Source organism: Phyllostomus discolor, chromosome 1, assembly GCF_004126475.2.
Source record: "Phyllostomus discolor isolate MPI-MPIP mPhyDis1 chromosome 1, mPhyDis1.pri.v3, whole genome shotgun sequence".
Lineage (NCBI taxonomy): Eukaryota > Metazoa > Chordata > Mammalia > Chiroptera > Phyllostomidae > Phyllostomus > Phyllostomus discolor.
The window spans coordinates 189,899,857-189,927,515 of NC_040903.2; the positions used below are offsets into that span (position 1 = coordinate 189,899,857).

General features: G+C 33.5%; 1 protein-coding gene across 7 annotated transcripts in view; it reads left to right on the forward strand.

Annotated features, from left to right (window-relative positions):
* FUT8 (fucosyltransferase 8) overlaps positions 1-27,659 on the forward strand; it is a 196,703-nt gene that overhangs the window by 98,647 nt on the left and 70,397 nt on the right. For all 7 annotated transcript variants that reach the window (XM_036011074.1, XM_028505361.2, XM_028505363.2 and 4 more), the window contains one exon: positions 4,615-5,039. In XM_036011074.1, coding sequence (XP_035866967.1) covers positions 4,837-5,039 — 203 coding nt within the window. In that variant the 5' untranslated portion in view covers positions 4,615-4,836. The remainder of the gene's footprint in view (positions 1-4,614; positions 5,040-27,659) is intronic.

The following is a 27,659-nucleotide window of genomic DNA, read 5'->3' on the forward strand; positions in this document are numbered from 1 at the left end:
TTGACTGGTTCTAGTGAACAATAAGAGTATTTTCTGCTCATGTATTCAGGATGCCTGGCATTTTAAATTCATTCATATGTGTATATATTGTGACCTTACTGATAAGCAATGGGAAAGTATGATAGATGACTCTCTAAGTAATGAGAGAATATTGAATTTTATAATCTAGGTAGGGGCTACATGACATTTTTTTCCCTCTCTTCTACATTTCAGTTTAGTTGGTTTCACCAGCACTTTTACATAAATAAAAGTTGATTTTAACTAGTATTAAAGGACCAGTTTAATTTCTGATACAATTTTTACTTGCCTTTTCTACTTTCTTAAGTTAATAAACATAATTTTATAAACTACTATTTTCAACATATGGAGGCTGGATAGTAAGAAAGATTGTAAATAAATTCTGTAATAACACATACTTTGGAAATGGATTGAGACTAAATGAGAAAATATTTAAAGATATAGTATTAGGTGTGAGTTAATCTAGAATTGAATTGAATTATATGTGTATAGGGCTCTTTAAATATTTGTACTTTACAGTTGATTTTTAGCTTTTCTCTAGAAGTTTTATTTATATTTTCCTTTATCAACCTGATGACTTTAGGATGTAACAGTCTTTGTAACCTCTGCTATAATATAGTAGTCATTTATTAAATTTGAATAAATGGTTATGTTTTTCTATTGAATTTTTTAGTTTATTCTACTATACTGAGTTACTTCAAGGACTCTGTGATAATAATTTCCATTTTACTTTTTCCAGTTGTTGAGGAAATATATTCTTATAAAGATGGTAGCTCTCTATAGTAGATATTTATTATAATTCAGGGAATCATTATTTTGAATATTTATGATCATTTCCTTTGCTCTGAGAAAAGATTAGTTTGTCTGCTAAGAAAATTCAGCAGTGTTTATTATTTATATACTTGTTGTTTGAGTTGATTCTTACTGTCTATGAAATGTGTGGAAAATATAATACTCACATTAACATTTGTATTGAAGTTGATTATAGCTATAGAGTACTTTTTGAAATTTCATTAGAAGTAAGAATATACAATAATGATGTGGCTGAAAAGTATCTTATTCAAATGCAAATGAAGACACATAATTTAGCCATTAAATGAATTAGTAACCTTCAAATTATTGATATTTTCAAATATATTCACAAAATATAGTTTAAACTTAAAAAAAATATGTTTCAACTTTATTGAAACATAATTTATACCAATAAAATGTACCCATATTAAGTATGCAGTTAGATGATTTTTCTCAAATCTGTATCTTCATGTAATTGTCATTTCCCTTTTTAATTAGTTATGTGCTTGCTCCCTGGTAAGCACTGTTCTGATTTTAGTCACTATATTGTTTCTCTGTTCTAGAACTTCATATAAATGTATATATTTTTTGTTCCTAGCATCTTTTGCCAGGCATAGTTTTGAGATTCATTCATATTTTTCTGTATATTAGTAGTTTGTCCCTTTTTACTGCTGAATAATATTTCATTTTATAAAATATAGTCAGAAATTAGTTCATGTAGATGATGTTGAAATAATTTAACAATAAGTTTGAAATATTTTCACTAATAAATTCTTCCACAAATAAATTGAGTGGCTTTCATATCAAAGGCTGTACATATTTTCCTCAGTCTTCCCATTGTTTTGCAAAGTGAATCTTCTAGATGAGGAAAATAAGGCAAAGTAAAGAGAAACTATTTTCTCATAATTAAAAGGTAACAATAAGTCTGTTGATCTTATGGCCTTATAGGCCAGTTTATTTAATCATTTAAGGGGTATCTTGCAAGATTTATATTGACAATAATAAATCCTAAAGTTTATCAATGATTTTATTTTTGAAGTATAAAAAATATGATTTTATGTTTTTCGTATAAAATAGCACTGTCTGACTTTCTACATTCAAGTTTGCTTTTTTAAGTGGGACATAAAATGTAGTTGAAGCTGATATGCTCAGATTCTGTGTAATTTGTCATGCTAGTTTATGTCGTGTATCATATCCTTCACTCATTAATTTGCTTACTCATTTATTTAAGAATATGTGTTAGATGCCCTGGCTGGCGTAGCTCAGTGGATTAAGCACGGGCTGTGAACCAAAGCATCATAGGTTCAGTTCCCAGTCAGGGCACCTATCTGGGTTGCAGGCCATGGCCCCCAGCAACTGCACATTGATGTTTCTCTCTCTTTCTCTTTCTCCCTCCCTTCCCTCTCTAATAAATAAATAAAATCTTTAAAATTAAAAAAAAAAAAGAATATTTGTTAGTCTCTACTAAGTGCCAAACACTGCTCTGAGTACTTGGCATATGTCAGTGAACTAAATGGACAAAAATCGTGAAGTTTACATTTTTGTAGGCATGTCTCAAACATTAGACATCAAAGAAAGCAAACATTTATTATGGGTAGGGAACAATTTTTATAACTGCCTTTTAAATCATGCTAAGGAAAATTATATAGAAAGCAACTTCATTTTTAGCTTGACTTGTTTTTGTTAATTCCATTTTTAAACACTGCTGAGAACAATAAAATTTGGGGAAACATTCTCTTCAAAAACATTTAAAATGATATTAATTAAGAAAATGACTATTTTTGCTCTTACAACAATGTCTTACTTTTTACAACTTGTATAATAGCAATAGTGCTGTAAAATGTAAAATTTAATACATTGACTTTTTGATGGTGGTTTATGAAATCCCAAATTACGTTATATAACAAAAATTTATGTTTCTGTAAACTTTTGTTTCCATTCAATTTATATTATATTTTTCTTGGCTTTGAATATTTATGATAGTTTTTGTTGTAATTTTAGATACAGTATTATAGCACACCATCTTATTATTTAAATGATTCTTGTTTTGAAACCTCTTTACTTTCTTTTATCACAGTTAATTTTCCTAAGTTAAATTTTACTATAAAGGGAAAGATAAAGAATTTTTAATATCTTATTACTGTAGGTTGAAATTAACTAGGATATATTTTCAGCATATGGTAGTGATAGCATTTTATAGTGTAAGATATATTGTCACAAACATTATTAACTCAAAAGTTAATAATTCTTTTGTTGACTTAATTAAATTCATACCTTAGACCATCAGAGTGGATTCACTTTTTAAATTTGTTTTTAACCAGGAAGCTCTGAATGTGCATTTTTTCCTGTATAACATGAAAAATGGACCTCACATAACTGGTTGTTTTACCTGAGACATCAATTAGACTTTAATTATTCTTACAATTAGTGAATAGGTGCGGGTATCTGTGGTTAGAGGAGCAGGGTTTTAGAAAGGAGTTTGAGTCAGAGATAGAATGAACAGTGAGTGGTCAGTGAAAAGAGTGTCCCCAATAGACTTAAGAATAGTTATTGACACACAAAACCCTGAATTTTTATTTGGATTATTGCTTTTTTACTTAATTTTCAAATAATTCTCTGTGAGGATAATTATTTTCATTGTGTGTTTTAAGTAGTATGATCCAGTAACAATGATGAAAATAGTGTAAGAATAAATGGGAAGGAAGTAGACTGTTTCTAGGATCTCATTTGAAGAGATTTTCTTTTCTTTAAATACTTAGTCATTTGAAAACCATTGAGGTTTGAGGTTCAAAAGTAGAAAAATAGCAGCTCTATGCTCTTAATTTTCCAAGCCTCTTCTCTGATTTTTCTATCTCTTCTAATAGCTATTTAATTAGTATTAAAGTCTCCATCATATTCAGTCTTGTATATAGAAACTATTTCTTTTCTTTTACAAGGAACTAGGTGCCTGGGGATAATACTTTTCTTATGTAGCCCTGGAATTATCAAGTTGTGTTAATAATATATCTTTGCTTGCAAATTTTCTCTTTGTGTTATTTCCAAAGGGAATTCTAAGCCTAATCATGGAGAAGTGACAAATGAAACCCATAACCAGTCTTGAGAAAGCATGTGCATTTGTAGTTTAAGATGCACAATAACTAAGATTTAACTGATACTAGACTTCTATTGCAGTTGTTGGTATTTTAAAATAAATTTGAGGAAGGAATAATCTAGCTTACTCCATATGAACCTTTGCTTGTGATGTTTGGAATGGTTGGTAGCTGGTTAATGGCAGTGATAACTTGCTTGGCTAGTATGTATGTTGTTTTTAGAATTTATCCTAAAAGTGACAATTTGCCTGTCACCTGCAAAGTTAAGTGGTATAATGGTAGCTGAGCAGTGAGATGGAAGGGGATGAAGTTGAGATCTTGTAAGAATGAATTCACTCATAAAGAGAAAATGTTTCTTTTTGAGATAATGGAAAGATTAGTTCAAAATATGTGCTTGAATACATTTTGTTTGGTTTTGATTGATTATTCAGAGATACAGCCATTAAATCTTCATTTATGACCTGTTGTACAATGATATAAGAAAGAAAGACGATAATGGTGCTTAGAGGATTTTCAGTCTTAGAGTTAATTAAACATGGTTGATTTAATATGCAGACTTAAAAGCTTTTGGTTTTTCCTTATTATAGGCACTTAAGTTATTTGCCACTCTGTTGACCAGTCAACACCAATGTGTTTCCTTTAACTCCAAGAATCTCAGTATGTGGTATTTTTATATATCCTAAATAATTTAAATATGTATTTTTTCTTTCCACAGCATGTTGAGTCCATGAAGCAGAGGACAATAAAGCTTCCTACTTATACCACCAAGAGAATCTCTTTGAAAGATTCACCACAGGACTACCAGAGACACTAATTTGAATCATCATGTGTTGAAACAGCAGGACACTACTACCTTTGCACTAACAGGAAACAGAATTATGATGTTTGCAATTCTTTGAACTCCAGAAAGCCTGGGGAGTGAGTTGAAAATCTGAAAATGCGGCCATGGACTGGTTCCTGGCGTTGGATTATGCTCATTCTTTTTGCCTGGGGGACCTTGCTGTTTTATATAGGTGGTCATTTGGTACGAGATAATGACCACCCTGATCACTCTAGCCGAGAACTGTCCAAGATCCTGGCAAAGCTTGAACGCTTAAAACAGCAAAATGAAGATTTGAGGCGAATGGCTGAATCTCTCCGGTAGGTTCTAAAAAACTTAAGGAAGGGTGATGAAATTTTGTACTTTGTTTTTAGATGCAGAGTTTTATTCAGCTTTAAAAAATACTTAATGATTTCTAGAAACTATTTTTGCAAAAATTTAGATGTCTTAGTAAGGTACTTTTTATACTAAAGATATCTATATACCTAACAGAATTTCTCAATAGTGGCAGATCTTATTTTGCATATGTATTTTACTGTAGAAAAACTATGCCATTTAATTTATGTACTTATATTCCATTTATAATTATCTTCAGAATTTTGATATATTAAATGCAAACCTTACATGATTTAAATTAGTGTATATTAAATTTTTTATCATGTGGACTATAACAAAAACATCATTGAGAGGCTGAGTTTGTTTAAATAATAACATTAAAATAAAGAAACAAAAATTTATTCTTAAATAAAATAACTGGATCTGGAATCTAGAGAATTATTATCATTGCTACCTCTAGTCTATTAAAAAATGTGACATATCTGTTAGAAGGCAGTTCAGATGGCGTCACTCACAGGTTTGGTGATTAGTGGGGGCCATCAGCTGATCCCCTTCCATGTGGCTTCTCCAGCTGGATAGCTCATGTTTCTTACCTAGTAGTGTTCTAAGGGCAAGAGCAGGAACAAGTCTTCGTGAGACGCCAGACATCAGAAGTCACACAGTAAGTATCACTTCTGCTACATTCTGTTAGTCTGTGCAAGCCAAAGGGAACTCTGTATTCAGGAGATGAAGGGAGAAACTACAGAGAATTTGTAGCCATAATTAACCCACCAGTCTCATCTCCAGAAGTACTATTGAATAGATTAGATTAGGTCTAGATTATTCTAGGCATGAAGTGATGCTGACCTAGATTAAACTAATGATTGACTCTTGGTTTTTGTACCAACATATATGGGCTTGCTTACTTATGTTTCCTACATGCTTTTTTATTTGGCTTTCCCCAGACATCACTTTCTTTCTTGTTATTTGCCAGCACATTAGGTATTCATGCAGTAAGCTTCCTTTTAAAAACTTAGAAATCATCACTTTCTTGGCCTGCGCTTCCATGCTTATATTTGTTTCATCTTAGTCTTTAGTAATGTGAAGTTGCTATTGGTTCACAGAATCTTTGCTTTTTGGGATTTAAACCTGCCACTTTGCTTTTCAATCAGAGCTGAAACTTAGCAGAGAACACCTGGAAAATTATTGAAACTTGTTCGGAAACTGCTTGAGCTGTGAACCTTCAACTAGACAGATGTCAGAACTGGACAGAATTTTAAAATCTAAAGAGCACTTAATTGACACCTTTGATCTTAAATTAAGTCCTTGTTATTCTAGGCCCATTAATTTTGATAATACAACTTCAAAAATGCAAATGTGACTTTGAAACCTATTAATAAGTATTTTCTATTTCTTTTATTTTTTGTTTGGTCCAAGAAGGCAGGAAAAATTTCATCTGGAATTTAGATGTCAGTTGTAAACTGTATATTTACAAACTACAAAGAATGTATGATTAACTTATGTCTTTCTGAGCTATGTAATCTTTCCAAATTTGATAGAGCTAAAGCATGAATCTTCTGGTGGAAAAAGTGTATTTGTCCTATACAGTAGAAGTATGGAACACTGACATGGGTAGAAAGATAATTGATGTGCGTTTTCACAGGTCATACCTTCCTCTGTTTGAGAAGCTTGCACTAGAAAATGGGGATGCCTTTATTTTTGCTGGTTGATTGGAGAATTTGCTTACCACTCTCTTCTCTGTAACTGCTCATCTCTCATGTAGAGCGTACTTAATATTTCTGAGCAAGTGAATGGATTGGAATGCATAGAGCACTTGCCATCTGTGTACAAGTATAACCTTCCATTAAATACGGTTTTATTTTTGCAACTCAGCATCCGTTATTCCTTACGATATCATGAATATCTTATTTTTTCCTTAGGTTAGAATATTGTAGTGAGATTTTTAGTCAAGATATTTAGCCTTCCCAATCTAACAATTAGATGCTTTCTTCAAGGAGTTTGTATTAACCTTTTAATATATTTCTGTATTAAATTCACCATTGTTTTAGTTTGGATTTTTTCTATGTTAACAAGACATGTTTAATGTAATTTTTTTCTTATAATTTCTTTCTTATAATCAAGGTTATACAGTCCAGTTCTATCCTACAGAAGGGTTTGTGTAAAATTGGTATTCATTCTATATTAAATCTTTGTTAGAATTTCACTAGTGAGTCTTGCAAGTCTCTTGCCCTCCAGATCTTTAGGCTTTGGCTTGCCTGTCTCAGGCCAGCTGCAGGGCAAAGTGGCAGGCTCAATCATGGAGATACTGGGTAGCCTTGTTGGTAAGGTACCAGTAGAAATGTCTCCAAGCCAACTGTTCCTGCATGTAGCCTCGTGATTTGAGAGACTGTATGGCTTTCATGTTGTGAAAATTAGGCAGTTTCTTATCTGCCCTCTTGGGGTGTTTAGATATGTGCATATCCTTCTTGCCCACCATCACTCTCTCTTAATAAAGGAATTCATAAATGCCAATCATGTTTTTCTTGGTCATCAACATTGCCATAGCTGCTAAGTTCAGGGCCAGAGCTGGAAGGGACCATAATTTTTTTAATCCTTATTTTTTTCTTTGTTGCCTTTTTTTGAATTGATGAAAATTTCTTATTGTTATTCTGTTTTTCACTTATAGACTTCTAGTTATACATTTTAATTAAGATTTTTAAAATTTATTTTTAGAAAGAAAGGGAAGGAGAAAGAGAGGGAGAGAAACATCAATGTGAGAAAGAAACATCAATTGATTGCCTCTTGTAAGTGCCCCAATGGGGGACTGAACCTACAATGCAGGCATCTGCCCTGACCAGGAATTGAACCTGCAGTCTTTCGCTTTGCAGGCCCAACTAAGCCACACCAGTTAGGGCTTAATTTATTCCTTTAATGGCTGCCTTAGATATTTTAAAATTGCCTTTTTTATTATAGTCTATCTTGAATTAATATTTTTACCATTTCTAGATTAATGTAAGAACTTTATCCTCAAATTTTAATCCTCCCAATCTACTTTTGGTCTTTTTATTGTCGTATATGTTAATCCAGTGTTTGTTAGAACTTGTACATTATGTTATTATAATTTGGTTTAATTTGTCCTAATTGTTTATAATTGACCACATATTTATTCTTTCTAATGTTCTTTATTCCCTCCTGCAGTTTAATTCTTTCATTCAATCCTTTTCCTTCAGCCTGAAAAATATCCTTTAGAATTCTTTATAATACAAATTTGATGGCAATAAACTATCTTAGTTACTCTTTTTATGAAAACTATTTTTTTAGCATTCAGTTTTGAGAGATATATTTGCTAGTGTAGAATTTAGTTTCACAATACAGTAGTCCCCCTTTATCTTCCATTTAGCTTTTATCATGGTTTAAGTTACCCATAGGCAACTGTGGTCTGCAAATAATAAATAGAAAATTCCACAAATAAGCAATTCATGTTTTAGATTGTGTGCTGTTCTGAGTTGTGTGGTAAAATCTGCACTGTCCTGTCCTGTACCCCAACCCTGGACATGAATCATCCCTCTGTCTATGGTATCCATGCTATATGTGCTACTCAGTCACTCAGTAGTCATCTCAGTTATCAGACCAACTGTCCACAGTATTGCAGTGCATGTGTTCAAGTAATCCTTATTTTACTTAATAATGTCTTACTCATCTCAGCTCATCTCATTATGTAGGCATTTAATCATCTCATATTATCACAAGAAAAAGAAGGGTAACTATAGTACAGTAGATATTTGGAGAGACAGAGAAAGACCACATTCGTATAACTCATTGCAGTACAATTGTTCTATTTTACTGTTATTGTTAATCTCTTACTGTGCTTAATTTATAAATTAAGCTTATCATAGATATAGATAAAAATATAGTCCATATAGGGTTAGCTACTATTCATGGTTTTGAGCATCCACTGGGGGTCTTGGAACGTATCCCCTGTGGATAAGGGGGAGACTACTGTAATATTTTACAGTACTTGAAATGTCATTTCATTGTTTTTTTGGCTTTCATAGTTTCTACTGAGAAGTCAGCAATTTTAGTTGATGTGTTTCTACCTGCCCCCCCCCCCCCTTGGCTACTTTTGCATTTTAATTTTTGTCTTTTATGTTATACAGTTGACCATGATGTGCCTAGATATGGCTTTATTGTTCTCCAGCTTAAAAATTAACTGAGCTTTTCAATTCTGGGATTTTTGATGTCTTTTATATGTTCTAGAAAATCCTCAGCCATTATCTGCTCAACTACTGCTTTTCATTTGTAGGAACTTCAATTATATACATCAGCAGACTTCCTTATGGTGTATTGCATGCCCGTTTGTGTCTTCCACAATCTAAATTTCTCATTGTACTTCATTGTGTATATTTTCTTTTAAACTGTCTTTCAATTTATTTAACCTGTCTTCTGTTGCATTCATTATAATGTTGAACACACTCGGTTAATAATTTTCATATATTTTGATTCTGAATTTTTAATGATTATTTTTATAACTTCAGGATTTCTTTGTAAATTCTCCATTTTTATCTATCTTGTTTATGTTTCTTGTAATTTATTTAAATACATACTTTTTCTAATGTATTACATAATATTCTAGTGTATAGATGATATCTGGATCATGTTTTGGTCAACTTGATTTTTCTTTTGATTATTAGTTAAATTTTTAGTCTCTTTGTACTGTGGAGACTTCCCACTGGGTTATATTATCATTGGGCTTTTTTATCCCAGTGCAATCAGTGATTGAGCTGGGTCATGGTTGCATTGTGGTTTTCGTAAAACTTAGCCCACCTCTACCCTGTTTGTTACTCAGGCATAATTCTTCCATGATTTTAATTTGAGAACTAGATTGATTTCTTGTAAGGTTTGAAATACTATGAGAAATTTAGTCTGCTCCTGAGACTTTGTAAGCTTTGCTCTCTGTCTTTCTGCCCCATGTAGTATCTAAGTTTAGCAAACACCGAAGAAATGATTAGCAGTGAGTTTAAGGTAAACCTCAGCAAGACTTTATCTTGTAATATCACAAGGCTATGAGAAATTTCAGTCTGTCTCTAACAATTGCTCTCTAGCCTCCTTTGGAGCCCCAGAACTTAGCAAGTATACCAGGGAGAAAACTGGGTATGTGTTTATTGCTCCTGCAGTTTCCAAATTTTCACACCAGTGCTCTGTGGGGACCAAGCCTGTGCTCTACAGAATCAGCAGGTGCTCCCCAAGCAAGAACATCACTTATTATAGACTATTGTCCTGTGAAATTTTGGTGTTTTTAATTATGTACTAAGACACTTCTCTGATGGCTTTTTAAAAATGTTGTTTAGAAGTTATTTTTTCTATTATTGTTATTATTACAGCAAGAATAGGGTTTGCCAATATACTACATTCTACTTGGAACTAAAAGTACTCTACCTGGATTGAAAATGGTTGAAGTTCAATTATACTGATGTTGTTGCCATAAAGAAATTTCCATTAGTTCCTATAGCAGGATCCTTGGAGCTGTTCTGGTTCTTGCCCTTTTAAAGACCAAATTCTTCAGGTTTTACCTTTCTCTCCCATTGTACCCCCTAGTTGAGTGGTAAAGGAAAGGAGGAAATTAGTTGAATAGGAAATTTTTAACTATCACTTTAATCTCTGCTTCATTGACTGATTGAGTGAATCTATTAAGAGAAAGATAGCAAGATGAAATTCAAATAGATTGAACTTGATGTGTTTGTTGATCCTATTCAGTAGAAAGCTGGAAAGTGAGTCTAACTCAGGGGAAAAGTCAGGATGAGAGAGAAAGATACCTTTGGGGGTTATGCACAAAGAGGTGCTTGCTAGAAAATGTGTTGTATGAAGAAAAAATTATTCGTTTAGATGACCCACAGTTGTCATGGAGAAGAGGAAATGTGGGAATAGGATTAACACACTTTTACTTGGAGAGCCAGCAGCAATCTAACACGGCAGAAACTTTTATTGTTCAATGTATTTGCTTCTGTAAAATAAACTACACCTGTTTTATGACTATAGCAATTGGTAATGTTGCACAAAAGCAAAAGGTCACATATTTTTTCACACTATTGTCATTAGTAGTTTTTATGGGAACAGAATCTTTGTAAGAAAAGAGAGCACTGAGAATGTTTTGCTATTTTCATCATCATTTATTGTTATCTTAATTTTCTTATTCATACCCAGAGATATATACGTGAAGGGGGTACCAAAAAAACCCCAGAATTGTCTTCTGCAGGGCAGGACCCTTGCAGTACAGGATTCCCCTTTTAGGTGAGTGTTCTAGGAACCCATCTGTATCAGTGTAGCAGCTGGCATTGTTGTGAGAGGCTGCTTAAATGAACTTTTTTTGAAGACTCTTTCAGTGTGTTTTCCCTTTTCATGATGGGTGATTTGTGAGCACACCTGCCTACACCATGCTGAGTGTTCAGCAGTTTTTGACCCAAAACAGCAGGACTTCTGTGGCCCATTCTTACTATTCACCTGATCTTGCCCCGAGTGACTTTTTTTTTGTTTCCTTGGATGAAAAAAGTCCTCAAAGGGAAAAGTTTTGCTGATGTGGAAGAGGTGAAACAAAAAATCGCAGAAGCACTAAAAGGCATCAAAATTGATGAGGTCAAAGATCGTTTTGAGCAGTGGAAAAAACATCTTGACAGGTGTATTGGATCAAATGGAGAGTACTTTGAAGGTGACTGAAGTTTTGAACATGTAAAAATAAATATACAACTTTTTATTAATAAAGTCTTTCTTTGGGTCTCCGCTCATATACACAAACACACACAAAACACTTCTATATCATATTTAAAATCTTAAATAACTAATTGAAAAAATTTAAACTTTTATATGTGGATGAACTTTTATTTTCTTCTACATATAAATGCCATATAGATAAAGTGAATTTCCATTAAATATTTTATAATTTGTGAATACGAATTTGAGTTTAGGAGCTTGGATTAAACTTTTTTTACATTTTATCCTTTATTCTTTTATCCTAGTATTACTGTTCTAATAATGGCTTCAAGCACTTCTTATTACAATAATTGGAGATAAATCCAGCAGTCCCCCTTTATCCGTGGTTTCATTTTCCGCAGTTTGTTATGTCCACCATGGCCAGAAAATATTAAATGGAAAATTCCAGAAATAAACAATTCATAAGGTTTAAACTGTGTGTGATTTTGAGTAGTGTTATGAAATCTCATGCTGTCCTGCTTTGTCCCTCCTGGGAAGTGAATTTCGTTCCATGTATGCAGGCTGCGAATACTACCTGCCCATTAGCCATTTCAGTTACCAGATTGGTTGTCAGAGAGAGAGAGACCACATTCACATGACTTTTATTCCAGTGCATAGTTATAAATTTTTGTACTCCAGTAGTTATTTTTTTAATCTCTTACTGTGTCTAATTTATAAATTACACTTTATCCTAGGTATGTGTGAATAGGAAAAAAACATAGTGTATATAGGGTTTGTGCTGTCTGCAGTTTCAGGCATCCACTGGGGTCTTGGAACATATGCCCCATGGGTAACGGGGGTACTACTGTAATTGCAAGAAATATGACCTTAGTGGCTCATTTATTTCACTGTCACTTGATTTATAGGTGGCACATAATCGGGTAACTGCTTAGGAAAAAAAAAAAACTTGCCTGAGCTATTTCTCATGTTTCCTTTAGGCAAACTTTTATATCACTGTGAATTATTTTTAAGATTGTCATATGGACATGTATAATTCATTTAGATAAAATAATGAAACAAAGTGGTTGTTTAGTTCGATAGGTCAGTATTCTAGACAAAGCTCTCTGAAAGGGAATAAATATAAAAACATTTCCACATATTAGAGTTAGACTTTGAATTATAATGGCTAGAAGAAAGTATAGTATAAAATAGCACACTATGATTTTCTTGTTATTGCTGGTTCAAATAAAGTACATTTTAGTTTAATTTAGTCCTTTTGTTCTTTTAAAATGTATGCAAAAAACGTCTCTACCATTGCTTGGCAGAGATGTTTCACATCAGAAATGCATAAGAGATTCTAATAAGGTTTAGAGAGAAAGGTGTACTTAATAAGTGTAGAATGCTATGTGTGTAAATAAAGACAAAAAAGGCATTCAAAAGCATAGTTTAATAGTTAAAATGAGTAATGTAATTCTCATTTATATTCAGTGGCACTTAAAAATATTATCTCCTTTACCACATGATATGTACAGAAGCTAAGTGACTTAAGTCATTTTTCTTCAAGTCAGTGGCAGAAGCATATAGAATCTTCCAAGGAATTACGATGTTGTATCTAATTTTCAGTACACTGCCAACAGTATCATTTTTTTATACCTTCTCAAGTTTCTCTTCCTTTAAGAATTAACTCAGGACAGAATGTTTTACTAGCCTATAGATAATGACACAAGATTCTGTTTCGTATTATAATTACCTTTGGTAATTAAGTGTGATCAGAAGTTTCCACATATCAGTATTAGAAATGGTCATTTTAATCATTATCTCTTTTAATCATTACTATTAAAATAGTACTTAATGTAAGTATTACTGGGGCTTAGATTTGCACACTTACTTTGTATGTATGTGTGCCTGATTTATGAAAGCTAATGTGCCAGTGTATTAGTTGTATCATTAAACATTTGTAATTTGCTTTTTGGGGCAAAGGTAATCAATCTGAACTAATTATAATTGTGAATTGTATATAATTTTTGATGATTAATACTGCTGTACTGCTTTTGACTTCATGTAAACCAAAATAAGTCCAACAAACTTTCCAAGTAGAGAGCCTACTGTACCTGCTATAATTAATAGATAAGGGTAATTGGTAAATGGAGCCATTCATTTGTACACCATTAATTAATATATTTGCATTCTGAAGAAATTTAGTTTTGAGAGTCAAAATACTACCAACGACCATCACCACAATGAATATTTATACAATTAATGATATACGAGTTATATATTATATATTATAAATATTTATATATTTATATATTATATATTAAATTATAAATAATTAATTTACTTTTAATACAAGCATTTGTGGTTTAAAAAATATGACTCATTTTTAAGCTTAATTTTCCACTATTCTGTCTTCCACCTTAACTTTCATTTCCCTTTTTATTTTCTAGTCTTCTGTGTGCCATATACTCTAGCCATATAAAAAATTATATTCATATATTCAGGACATATTTCCTGAATACAGTGTGTTCTTTCATACTGCTGATCCTTTGCTCTTGCTCTTCCTTCTGTTTGAAATGTCTTTCCCTTCACTGTCCTACAAGCACTTCCGTAATTTTTAGTATGGCTCAAGTGTGGCTGCCCTTTTTAAGCTCCTAAGCTACACCAGATGTCTATTCTTGCTCTAGTCTAAAACCTCATACTGAATTATAACTGTTATTGCATGTAGTGTAATTCTCTTTCATAATTTGTGTGTGACTTTTACAACAGTTTGTGAGCTCCTTGAGGGTAGTAGCTATTGCTGATTTATGTTTGTATTCTTAGGTACCTGGCATGTAACAAGCACTTGGCCAGTTTGTTTTTTGAGTGAATTGTGATTTTTAGTCCTACAGAGATCATATTATCAGATTTTCTTTTTTCCTTTCTCTCTTTCCTCACTTCTTGTTATTCTCCAACCCCTTTTTTATCTTCTCCCACTTTCTACTCCTGCCTCCTCCTCAGTTTTGTTCTTTTCTTCAGTAATATATAGAAAAGAGGCAATTTCAGTAGTAGGTGTTTACCAGAAAAAAGGTGTCATAAAATCTACCAACGGATACTACTTCCTTTTTCTTACAGATAATTTGGCTGGGTTTATTTATTCTGAAACATCATTTAAAAAAAGAATCCTGATTTCACTAGAAATTTACTCCTAAATATCAAAGTATATTAATAGCATTATTTAAATGTATGCACATAAAAGCAATAAGGAATAATGGGTCTATACAAATTTGAAAGTAAGAATTGTCACAGAGCCTTACGATTCTACAACATGGTGGTTCTCAGATCTTTTCTTTGATATTCACTCTTTGCTTGTCAGGAGCCTTGCCTTAAAGGTGTTGACTCAAAGTTGTTCCACTTCTACTCATTTGACGTGAAGACCCCTGTTCTCATTTCTTTCTCTTCTCATAGTAATAAAGTTATATGTAACTTTGACGTGAAGACCCCTGTTCTCATTTCTTTCTCTTCTCATAGTAATAAAGTTATATGTAACTTAAACTTTAATAATTCTTGACACAAGAGATTTCAATTTTTGAAAGGTGACCTGTAGACATGGTAAAACATCCTAAAAGTACAAAAGTATACAGTGGCAAATAATTTCCCCTTCTAACCTCCTCTCCAACCTTTTCCCATAGGCAGTTGCCTCTATCACTTTCTTGTACATCCTTTCAAAGATATTCTCCCTATCTGTGAGGAAATAGACAAATGTATAACATGTGGATCACCTCACCTGTTGGAGTAATCTCTTAACTATGCATTTATAGCTTGAAAGCTTTGCTTACTTGATTTTGTCCTTTCAAGTTCACATTTTTTTCTTTATAACACAGAGAATCACTTGTTGACCATGAGTTCATGGGCAGAAATTTCATATATTTTTAAAGATTTTATTTTTATTTTTAGACAGAGGGGAAGGGAGAGAAATAGAGAGGGAGAGAAACATCAGTGTGGTTGCCTCTCATGTGCCCCCCAGTGGGAACCTGGCCCACAACCCAAGCATGTGCCCTTACTGGGAATTGAACCAGCAACCCTTTGGTTCGCAGGCTGGCACTCAAGCCACTGAGCCACACCAGCCAGGGTGAAATTTAATATTTTATTAGCCACTTAAAACATGAAAAACATTAATTCTAAGACTTTGGAATTGGAGATAACTTTGCAGTGAGTCTTTTCAACCCAATAAAGCCAGTTCATTCTTCACTGGAATTAATAAGACAGAAAAGTTTATACTTTTGCTGAAATCTGAACATCTTGATTTAACCTGCAGAATTGTTCTTGTATCTTAGCATTGTGGGGCCAAGAAAAATAGATACCATTGGGAAAATCCTTGAGATGTCTTTCTGTCTCCTTTTTAGCAAATTGGGAATACATTGGAACCTCATGTCTTGAACTTAATTCATTCTGGGAAACTGTTTGAGAAGGAGTTTGTTCAAAAACTGAACCTCCGTTATTTGTCACCTGAGAGACACATGACTGATCATACAGGTATCAGCATGAAAGGGTTATCAGGTAGGGACTTGAAAGGTGACCTGTAGACATGGTAAAACTTGAAGGATCGAGACTTGAAGTTTTGTTAGGCAACTGAGACATTTTTTATGTGATCAAGTTGGTGGAGAACTGAATTGTTCGAGAACCAGGGTGTTCCTAAATGGAGGTTTGACTAATGGAAAAGGTTTCATTGCCTAGATGGCAGCCTGGTAGAACCTGGCATGTCATTTATCCATTTTCTTTTTCATTTATCCATTTTCTAATTGGGGGTTAGTATCTGCAGTACATCGGGTATGTGGGAGAACTATAGTCCTGTGAAGTGGGAACACAGGAAAAACCTATGCTTCTCGCCTTCGGACAGAAGGTTTCAAGACACTACCATGTAACTTGATTCAGTACTGCAGTGAAACCTTACTCAAAACTGTTTTCCTAGCCTCTCACCATTTGTTGGAAAAAGTTTTTATACTTCAGGGTGCATTCTATGTCTGAGGGCAAAGGATAGTAGTGTTCTTTCATCTCCTTCTGCTACTCCATCTGTCTTCATGAAAATTCGCTTGGGGAGAAAGGTGGTATAAGTGCTATCTTTTGGGAACTTTTACACATTTGTTGTTTCATTGTAATGGAAAAATGTATTTCTATATTGACTTGGGAAAATGTTATACCTGCTTTTTGAGTCTTTTTATCTATATATTATTAAAACACACATGTACAGGGTCCAGCAGAGGTAACACCTGCTTGAGTGTGGTTGGTAGGATAATAATATGGGTGTAATAATTTATAGTTTTAATTTGAGCATTTCACCTAAACTGTCATTTGGTGTGCTTGAGTGTGATATTGTTATGTTACAGAATTACATGCTTATGATTTTATAATAAAAAAAGGGTGTCATTTGTGCTGGACCCTGTATATGTAACATGTAATATTGTGCAATCATGGAAGAAAATACTTTGCTGATAGTTTGGAAACAACAAAGCCTAGTGTTTGGACAAAAGATGAGTTGTTCTTAACAATAGCTGTGTTGAAGACATTAGTCTTCAACTTAAATGAATGTGGAGTCAGCTTAAAGTTTTCCCATTTCACTACGAAGAAATTCAAATTTACCTTTGAGCTTTATTAATAGTCTGTGTGACTTTCTCTTAATCTATTTTCATTATTTTTAATGAAAGGCAAAAAAAAGTTCAGGTTTAGACATATTTGAGAACATGAAAAGGGTATAATGTTCTACTTTTGAAAGCTTAATACATTATATCTTTGAACTTCAACTTCCTTTTTTTTTTTTTTATTTCAATCATTGTTCAAGTACAGTTTTCTCCCCCCTACTCCCGTTCCAGCCCCTCCACCCAACCCTCCCCCCTTCCCCCCATTCCCCCCTACCCCTAGTTTTTGTCCATGTGACCTCCAATGAACTTCAACTTCCTTATTCTGACAGTTGTGTTGTACCTTAACCAGGTAGCAAGACAATATACAGAAAAAGTCCAAGTCTTTGAAAAGATTAACCCTCAGTTGTTGATAATGCTTACCTCATCGGGGTTCTGTATAGCTTAATTAGTCTTAGCAAAGTAGTTTGATACCCTTGGATTAAAAGGCAGTTATTAAAGGTTGGATAGTACTGTTATGATTGTGATTTTGCAAACCAATGACCATTTTTCATAGGTTATAGGAGGGGAAGGTAGCCGAGGAGAATCTTTACCTTGGTCTTTTTCTCTCAGGTAGTATAGTTTGAAGCTAGAATTCCTTATCAGGTGGGTCCCATCTTTAATATGTCAGCTAAAAATTAGTTGTTGTCTTAAATTACTATGGGACATTAACTAAGAAACATGCGCACTGTTAAAGCAGGCTTTTGTGGTGTGCCTGCGTGGGCAAGGGCGAGGGGGCGGAGAGAGGGAGGAAGAGGGAAAGAGGAGCATGAGATGAATAGTCTGGTAGCAGTGTACTTTACTGATATGGTTAACACTGCAGGCAAGTCACAGATTGATTATAACAAGTCTTTGCGTGACTCAGTTTTAACTAAAAAGGTGTAAAATCTATTGCAAGATAATAAAAAATACTTTTTAGCTGTGAATAAACAAAATGTCATTTCTTCTAGATCGTATTCCCTAGCTCTTCAGGAACTTTCCAATTGCATATTAACTGACAGATTAATTATGAAGACTTTCTGCAGCTTTGTGCATTTGCAGCCTTATGTGCAATTGTTTTTCTTTTGCCAGTTCCATTTTCAAAACAGGAACTGAATACCTTTGGATATATATGAGGGTTTTTCACTTTGATTTTGTGTCATAATTGTTTCTCTGTTTGAAAGTAGTTCACAAAAAATGATTGTGTGTGTGACTTGAAATAAAGTATACATTTTGTGATTTATGGACAAAAGAATAACTGGGTTTGATGGGGGAAGGGAGTGTAACCTATGACCATTTTTTTTCCTCCATTCAAGCAATGGCTTCTTATAGGGGTGCGATTGTGTCCTCTTAGGGAATGAATACACAGGTGGTGTGGTCCTCTTTAGTTATCAAAGATATAAAGGGTGGTTCAAAATTGAACCAAAAAAGGACTCTACCAGAAGATGGGCTTTCATTTAAGGAATGCCATTCTTTCGTGCAGATACCTTAGTTCTATCTAGTAATGATACAAACAGACATTTGAATTTGTCATAAGACAGTTTATTCTCTAGAATTCAACCTGTAAAATTTTCAGGCATACTCAGTCACCTTTTTTCCTAAACTAACCCATGTGGATCTGTTATCCATTGATTTATTGCAACTTTGAACCTGGGTGGGTTATAAGCATTGAGAATAATGAATTTCATGTATTTCTTGTGTGGAAAATATTTCTCTCTTTTATTTGTTGGAAACTGTAGTCATTCTGTAATGCACCATTCATTCAATAGGCGTTTTTGGAGCACTAACTATATTGCCAGCACTTGTGTTGGGCCATGCCATATTCACAGTATAAATAGGACATAGTAGCTGCTTTTTAAGTGTAGAATTGCTATTTATGGGTAAATATTGGGTGTTTTGCCCTCCTTCCCTGCCTTTTCTTCCCTTTTTCCCTCCCTTCCTCCCTCCCTTTCTTCTTTTTTTTTTTCAAAGCAACAGGTAAAATTTGCCTTTCACATGCTGCTGCGTATCTTCACTGGGTTTTCCAGAAATTCTTTAGCAATGATAACATAGTAGTTGTTCATAAATATTGATTTTATTTTTCAAATGCAAGTCAGTCATGTTCCACAAATTATATTTCTTTTTATTTAACTGGATAGGAATAATGAGGTTTCAAAAATCACAAATTTCCTTCAAGTACTTTTGGAATACTTTTTTGGCTCTGAAGAGTAAATAATGTTACTACTGGTAGCTAGATTCAGCCTACCAGCATTTTTTCCTTTCTCCTAGTGGGCAGGTTATCATTTTCCTATTCTCTATGTCTTGCTGGAAGTTACTAACCAAGTATGTTCCAGTACTGAGACTTGACATCCCTCCTGCTGCTGAGAAGATTGTTTGTCTCACTTTATGGTCCTCAGCTGAGTTCCAAATAGGTCAGGCATTATGATTACCAGTATATGGTATAATTAGTTTAGAAGTATTATATTAGCCTGTCCCTATTTTCCTTAGCATGCTTTCATGTTAGATTCAGAACCATTGACTTAAAATTTGGCTGGTCATCAGACTTGTCTGAGTATTTTTAAAAACAGATTTTGAACCATTTTAAAGGATTAATATTGTTTGTGAAGGAGAAAACCCTGATCACCCTCCCCTCCCCCATTCATTATTTTCCTATAAAATTCCTTGATTCACTTAGGAATCTAATTCTGTAAACTGATTAGAGAGGGAAACTTCCTGAGATCTCAGCTGTTTTTTATTTCTTGCACATTGGTTTACTCAACTTCTGTTATTTTACTCTGGCCTTGTTATGGAAGTAGAAGAACAGAAAGAGACTCCCCTGATTGTTCCTATGTGGTATGCCAAAGTCCTCAATATCTCTAGCCATGATTACTGCTCCCTTAATTCTAACACTACCTGCCATAGTTGCTGATATATCTCCCTTCCTGTCTTCCATTCTCCATGCTGTAGCTGAAGTGAATATTCTTGACATTATATCACCACTACTTGTTTAAAAACCTTCAATGGCCCCTCATTGCATACAGTAATAAAATCTAACTTTCTTTGCATGGCATAAGAGGTCTTTATGATCTGGCTCTTATCTGTCTCTTTGCTTGCATTTTTCCACCACTTCCTCTCTAAAATCAGCAGTACTGAACTAACTACTCTAACATTTCATTTCACATGACCAATCGTTCACACGTGCTGTTTTTCTTGTCTAGAGTGCTTTACATCCACTTTCACCTATTTTTGGTTTATTCTTTAAAATACAGCTCATGTATTGTCTTCAGTGTAAAGCCACCTTCGCCTTTCCTCAGTCCCTCCAAGACACTCCCCATGTGAATCACTCTGTTCTCTTCTACCTAAACCCAAACCTGCTATTGCACTTTTCCACACTGGATCGTAAGTGTTTGCTTATTTACTTGCGTGTCCCTACTAGATTGTGAGCTTCTTAAGGGTGGGTAAAGGTAGGATCCATTTCTTATCTACTTGGTATTCGCCAGTAATTGCCCCAGTGTCAGGTACAATTAAAGCTCACAATAAATATTTATTGGAAAAAATTGAATTGGTATAAAATTGAATTGGACTGAAAACCAAACACAGAAAGAGATTAAAGTACTTTGAAGCCATTCTGAGGCCATATTGAGGCTATTAGTCAGTGGAGATCTCCTACAGATTATATCAGAAAGCAGAGTGATTAGTTTAAATGAGTGGGGTTCCAGAATCCTGACATTCAGAAATGTGACATAAATGAACCCTTTTAGGGAAGGATACATTCCTGTAAATGTTAACATTGATTTAACAGTAAGGCACAGGTCGTAAGTGCATAATCTCCATGGAGTAAGTTCTGTGCATGGTATTTTGGCAGTTTCTTTTCTATTTTCTTCACATGTCATCGATACAACTTTATTTCTTTCAGCTAGTGTTCCAGCAGTTGGTCAGTATTTCTAGGCTTCAGTATGTTTGTATTCCTCAACATAACTCTGTAGGATTTCAAATCTAATCCCATATTGCCTGTTCATGTTTACCATATATTTTTCTTAAATTACACAGTCACTTGGCACACCACTCCTTTTGTGAGTCTCTATGTCAGTGCTTTTTTTCTCTTTTGAGTAAAAAAAATAGAGTAAGGAAAATATCTACTATTTTTAATAAAGGATAATATAACTTAATCAAAATTCTTGAAATTAAGTGGGGAATCTACTACATTTATTTTGGAACAGAGATAATTGTTCCTTTACCAAAGAAACCAGATTTTCTTTTGTTCTTAAAATTTTCAGATTTTATGTAGTTTCTGTATTTCATAGAGTAAGGATATAGACTAATCTTGTCCTCCTAATGCCCATTTAAGGGAATGTTACATTGATACAGAAATTAAAATAGTTGTGAGATGATGTGCTTTTCTAATGAATTTTACAGTGCCAGTTTTATTTTTAAGAAATTTCTATTAAAAGCAGTTAGAAAATAATTAAAGTGAAAAACAGCTTTCAAATGTGAATATTTAAAATATGAATTAGAATATTTAATATTTGCTGGTGGCATTTATCTAACACATTATATTTACTGTGTTTTATTAATTAATAACCCTTAAATTTCCCCTAATTGTCTAAGTATCATTAACATGAGTGGATTTAATCACTAGAATTTCATCATCCAGATTGCAAAAGTATTTAGATAGGGACTTTCCTTGAACCCTGTTTTGTCTATTTGTTTTAATATGAACTAAAAATAGTAGAATTCCTTTTTTAAGGTGAAATGATAAAGAAAATTTGTTTCTCTCCAGGGTTGACTTAATCTTTCTTAAAAGGAAAATATCATGTTTCCTCATTTCCATGCTCTAAACAGACTTTAGTCTGTTTAGTCAGTTTAAAACTATTCACCTGATTTTTTAAAGATTTTATTTATTTATTTTTTAGAGAGGGAAGGGAAGGAGAAAGAGAGAGAGAGAGAGAGAGAGAGAGAGAGAGAGAGAGAGCGAGAGCGAGAAAGAGAGAAACATCAATGTGTGGTTGCTGGGGGTCATGGCCTGCAACCCAGGCATGTACCCTGACTGGGAATCGAACCTGCGACAATTTGGTTCGCAGCCCGAGCTCAATCTACTGAGCTATGCCAGCCAGGGCTTTGATTTTTTAAAAAATATATTTTATTGATTATGCTATTACAGTTACCCCATTTTTTCACCCCTTTATTCCCCCCACCCTGTACTCCCTTCCCACCAACATTCCCCTACCTTACTTAGTTCATGTCATTGGGTCATACATATGAGTTCTTTGGCTACTCCGTTTCCCATGCTATTCTTGACCTCCCTGTCTATTTTGTACCTACTATTTATGCTTCTTATTCCCTGTTTTTTCCTCTTTCTCCCTCTACCCCCTCCCTGCTGATAACCCTCCATATGATCTCTTATTTCTGTGAATCTATTCCTGTTCTAGTTGTTTGCTTAGTTCCTTTTTGTTTTTGTTTTTTTAGGTTCAGTTGTTGATAGATGTGAGATTGTTATCATTTTACTGTTCATATTTTTTATCTTCTTCTTTTTGTTAGATAAGTTCCTTTAATATTTCAAATAATAAGGACTTGATGATGATGACCTCCTTTAACTTGACCTTATCTGGGAAGCACTTTTTCTGCCCTTCCATTCTAAATGATAGCTTTGCTGGATAGAGTAATCTTGGATGTAGGTTCTTGCCCTTTATGACTTGGAATACTTCTTTCTAGCCCCTTCTTGCCTTCAAGGTTTCTTTTGGGAAATCAGCTGACAGTCTTATGGGCACTCCTTTATAGGTAACTGTCTCCTTTTCTCTTGCTGCTTTTAAGATTCTCTCCTTATCTGTACTCTTGGGTAATGTAATTGTGATGTGCCTTGGTATGTGCTGCCTTGGGTCCAGCTTCTTTGGGACTCTCTGAGCTCCCTGGACTTTGTGGAAGTCTGTTTTCTTTGCCAGAATGGGGAAGTTCTCTTCATTATGTTTTCAAATAAGTTTTCAATTTCTTGCTCTTCCTTTTCTCCTTCTGGCACCCCTATGATTCAGATGTTGGAATGTTTCAAGTTGTCTCAGAGGTTCCTAAGCCTTCCCTCATTTTTTTGAATTCTTGTTTCTTCATTCTGTTCTGGTCAAATGTTTATTTCTTCCTTCTGCTCCAAATCATTGATTTGAGTCCCTGTTTCCTTCCCTTCACTGTTGGTTCCCTGTATATTTTTCTTTATTTCACTTTTCATAGCCCTCACTTCTTCCTCTGTTTTGAGACCATACTCAACCATTTCTGTGAGCATCCTGAATACCAGTGTTTTGAATTCTGCATCTGCTAGGTTGGCTATCTCTTTATCGCTAATCACCTGATTTTGAGAAGACTGGCCACTTGGAATTAACTAGAATATAAAGACATTATATATTCTATTAAAGAACTTGTCAGGAATGATTTATTTATCTCCCACAACATTTTCTTCCATCAGTTTGAGCCTGAAACATTACTGCTATGGTTGATAATTCCTTTCTTTCATTTTTCTTAAAGTATCAGCATAAATAATATCACTTGGACTAGAAAATACAAGCTTATTTAATAACAATGGAAATGTAGTTTGTAAAATGACTTGACAAACTGGTGATCTGGAATCTAAAATCTTTACAGAAGACTTGAAATTAATTTTTATCTCCTTTAGATTCTGTGATTATTTTTTGTCCATGAAATGATTATTTTTTAAGTGGATTAAATAAATGTACATAGATGATCCCATGCACATATATATGCACAATGGAAAGTTATGATTTTGATGTGTTACAATTTTAACTATAGATCTATAGTAAAAGCCACATTTTTACTTGGATGTGAATATGCATAGTTTGAAGATTATTAATCATTGCTTTGATAGTAGCAATGTTCATTTAGAATTCTTGGTATTGTCATATAATTTATATACTATTCCTTTCAAAGCTGTTAATTCATTTATAGCAGTTATCAGCACTGTTGTTTTAGAGAAGGATTGTCTTCTTATATGCTAAGGTAGTTTAATGTTTTAAAAAAATTTTAAAGCCATTTTTTTCATTCTCTTTTGAATATTCTTAAATAAGACTTAGATGTGAGTGTGCAGAACAGCTAGGAAATCTTATTCTTTTAATAGTTTCCAACATCTCTAAGATAGCACAGATTAGAAATGATACAATTCTTTGATGACCCTAAGAGACTTTTTAAAAATCTCAGCTTTAAGTTTAATTATTTTCTCTCATAGAACTTACTATATTCTAGTATATTGAGTTTTTCAAGCATGGTTCTATGTAAATACTTACTTTGACATGTAAATTTTATTAATTTTTTTCTAGACAGGCTATCTAGCTCAGCAGCATAATTCATGAAAAGCAGCTGTCATCTAATTCTTTATAATCTTCATAAAATTTTAGGGATATATCATGAAGATATTTCACAGTATTCTGTGCTTTTCTATAGTAAAACACAATAAGACTGTTAATAGGTCACATTTAGAGTTACATAGCTAGTAGGTAGGACCCTCATCAAGGTATGCCTTCCACTAAAACCTGTGGTTTTAACCTCTGTACCTGCTGCCCTAGATAATGCACCTAACCAGCACTCAGAAAGGCACTGATAGGAATGATCTTTACAGTGATAGTGATGACTTTATCTGACTTATCCACACTTATCAGAATAATGTGTACTCCAGAATGGCCTGGCTTTGGGATAAAGGACATGATAGTGTGACAAAAAAGTTTTCTTTGGAGGCCTAGAAACTGTTTATACCTATCTTAAAACAGCTGAAGACAATTGGCCCCAAGATCACTGACCAATAGGGACAACTAAATCCAGAACAGTGAGCCAGATATTTACATCTTATGCCATCTCACAGAAATTTGTTCTTAATGTGTTTTAATTTATTCTGTTAGCTAATAGACGGGTAGAATAATAAAAAGCCTGGATTCTAATTGTGGTTATACCACTTTGGAACTTTCAAAAAAGTTGTTTAACCTCTCCGAGGAGTTAAACATTTAACCCCTTAGCATTTCCTTATCTGTAAGGATACCTTTTCTGTAAGGATTTTCTTATCTGTAAGGACACCTTTTTTCCATGGTTATTGTGAGTTGTTGTAAGTGAAATAATTATGTTAAATGCTAAACATAGTGCCATGAAGTTAATGGGAGTACCATGTATGATAATAACTGTTATTATTGTGTTATCATTTTCATTATTGATATTAGAGCAAACAAGAGTACAGAATAAGTTAGAAAAACAAAACTTGCTTTGCTAACTTGGGACCTTTGGAAACCAGCACTTTGGTAAGCATTCAGATCTATTAATGTGCCCTACTTTTACATAGTCATAGCAGTCTGTCCATTTGTTTAATTAAGAGTTCTAAGTGTACATTTCTATTTTTAGATATGTCTCTATATATATTTCTGTACATCGGTTCTTTTGGAGGAAGGAATATTTGTATGTATCTATTTAAATTCAGACTTAAAAATTTAGTTTTGAGTGTTTTTGGTGTGGCAGTGATTTTATCCTTATTTCTTTAATTCAACTTAGTTTATTTTCATCATTGAATTTTGGAGACAATAATGTTATGTTTCCATAATAGTACATTTGCCTTACTTCTTTAATTCAACTTAGTTTATTTTCATCATTGAATTTTGGAGACAATAATGTTATGTTTCCATAATAGTACATTTGCCAAATAGTACATTTGCCTGTTCCAAAGACTGAAATATTGTTTGAAGATATATTTTATTGAGAAGTTAACATAAAATTCACAAATATTTAAATGGCTTTTAAAGTAATTTTTATAAGCTGTTGAACATAAAACTTAATTTTTGCCTAAGTACAGTTTCCCACCTTATAAATGGGAAACAAGCAAAACCAGAATCAGTTATCGGCACTAGTAACACAGAAAAAAACATGTTTTCAGAAATGTTGTTCACTTTAGTATCAGGCATATTAGTAAGATAATCAGTTTTCTGAAAAGAAATTGGAGGAGGAGAGGAGAAAGGAAAACAATCTAAACCCAGTGAGAATTACTTTTGTTTTCCTTCTCCTTTCCTGCACACTTTTAACAGAGGCTCAACTCTGCCTTACCTGAAAGCATTTCTTAAAAATCTAAAGTGTACCTTAGGAGACAAAAGTACCCTTTGGGAAATTTATTTTAAAAAAATATGATTTATTTTAATATTATTACTTACTAGTTTGGCATGAGTATTTTATGAAATGTTTTCTATTCTTCCTCATGCTAGGGCATGGCTGGTACAGAGTATAATCAAAGGACTCAAGTTTGGGCCTTACCACCATGTTGCAGGAAGCCTATGCTTATAAGGTTTCGAGTGTATGCTCCTGAGCTATATTTCAGCAATACTCTGGTTTGCAAGCTTTCCTACTCTCCTTTTAATACTTTATCCTAAGGGTTCTGTTTCACTTAGTAAACTAGTAATTGTAGTATTATCATTCTATCCTACCTTTGCTTGCATCTAAAAGGTTTTCAGTAACATGAACTAGCAGACAACCAAGGTCTTTTCATTTCTTATTAAACCTGTTCACTGATCTCTTAATTTGTGAGAAGAGATTTCCAACAGTAGTTTACTTATCATGTCTACTTGGTACATAAGCTCTGATAAAAATTCAGTAATCTGCTGTAAATCCAGTGCCCAGAAGATATTCTCACCAAAGATTCTTCTTGTCTTTTTGGTGCATAAAGAAAATTAGCTACTACTATTGAGAAATGTTATTGGAATGTAGAAATTCTCCCCAAACCAATAAATGTTAAAAATAGTATAACTTGATATCAAGTCCACTATTGAACACTTATTTTAAACAAGAAAGCCTAGAATAATATGTCTAAATTTTGCACAGCAAACCTGTATTTTAGGCATTTGCTTCTTTTAAAGCTATTCATTTTTTAATGCAAAGCATGAGTCTGTAAAAAGTGTGTCAGTTGGATTTTTGACTAAGTAGTTGGATTTTCCACTTACTCATATTTTAATTTTACAAATGCTTTATTTTCACTTCTGACTGATCTATAGCTGGCTACATGACAGAACTTTGTTATTTTTCCCAGCCTTTACTTCATTCTTTTTTCCCTTGGCTCTGATAGTCAATGATTTGTTTGTTTTTTAGTTCCTTTATTTTTAAAAAATGAAACAACTACTATGTGTCAGAAAATGTGCCAGGTACTCAATATAAAATAGTGTCCTGACAGATTTGAGTGTAGTAGAGGAGACATATAAGCACTTACAGTAAATAAGTGGTTGTAGAAACAAACTAAATCACCATCAGTAGAGGATGGGTTAAATAGATTATGATGTCTCCATGAAACCAATATTTTGTAGTTATATATATTATATT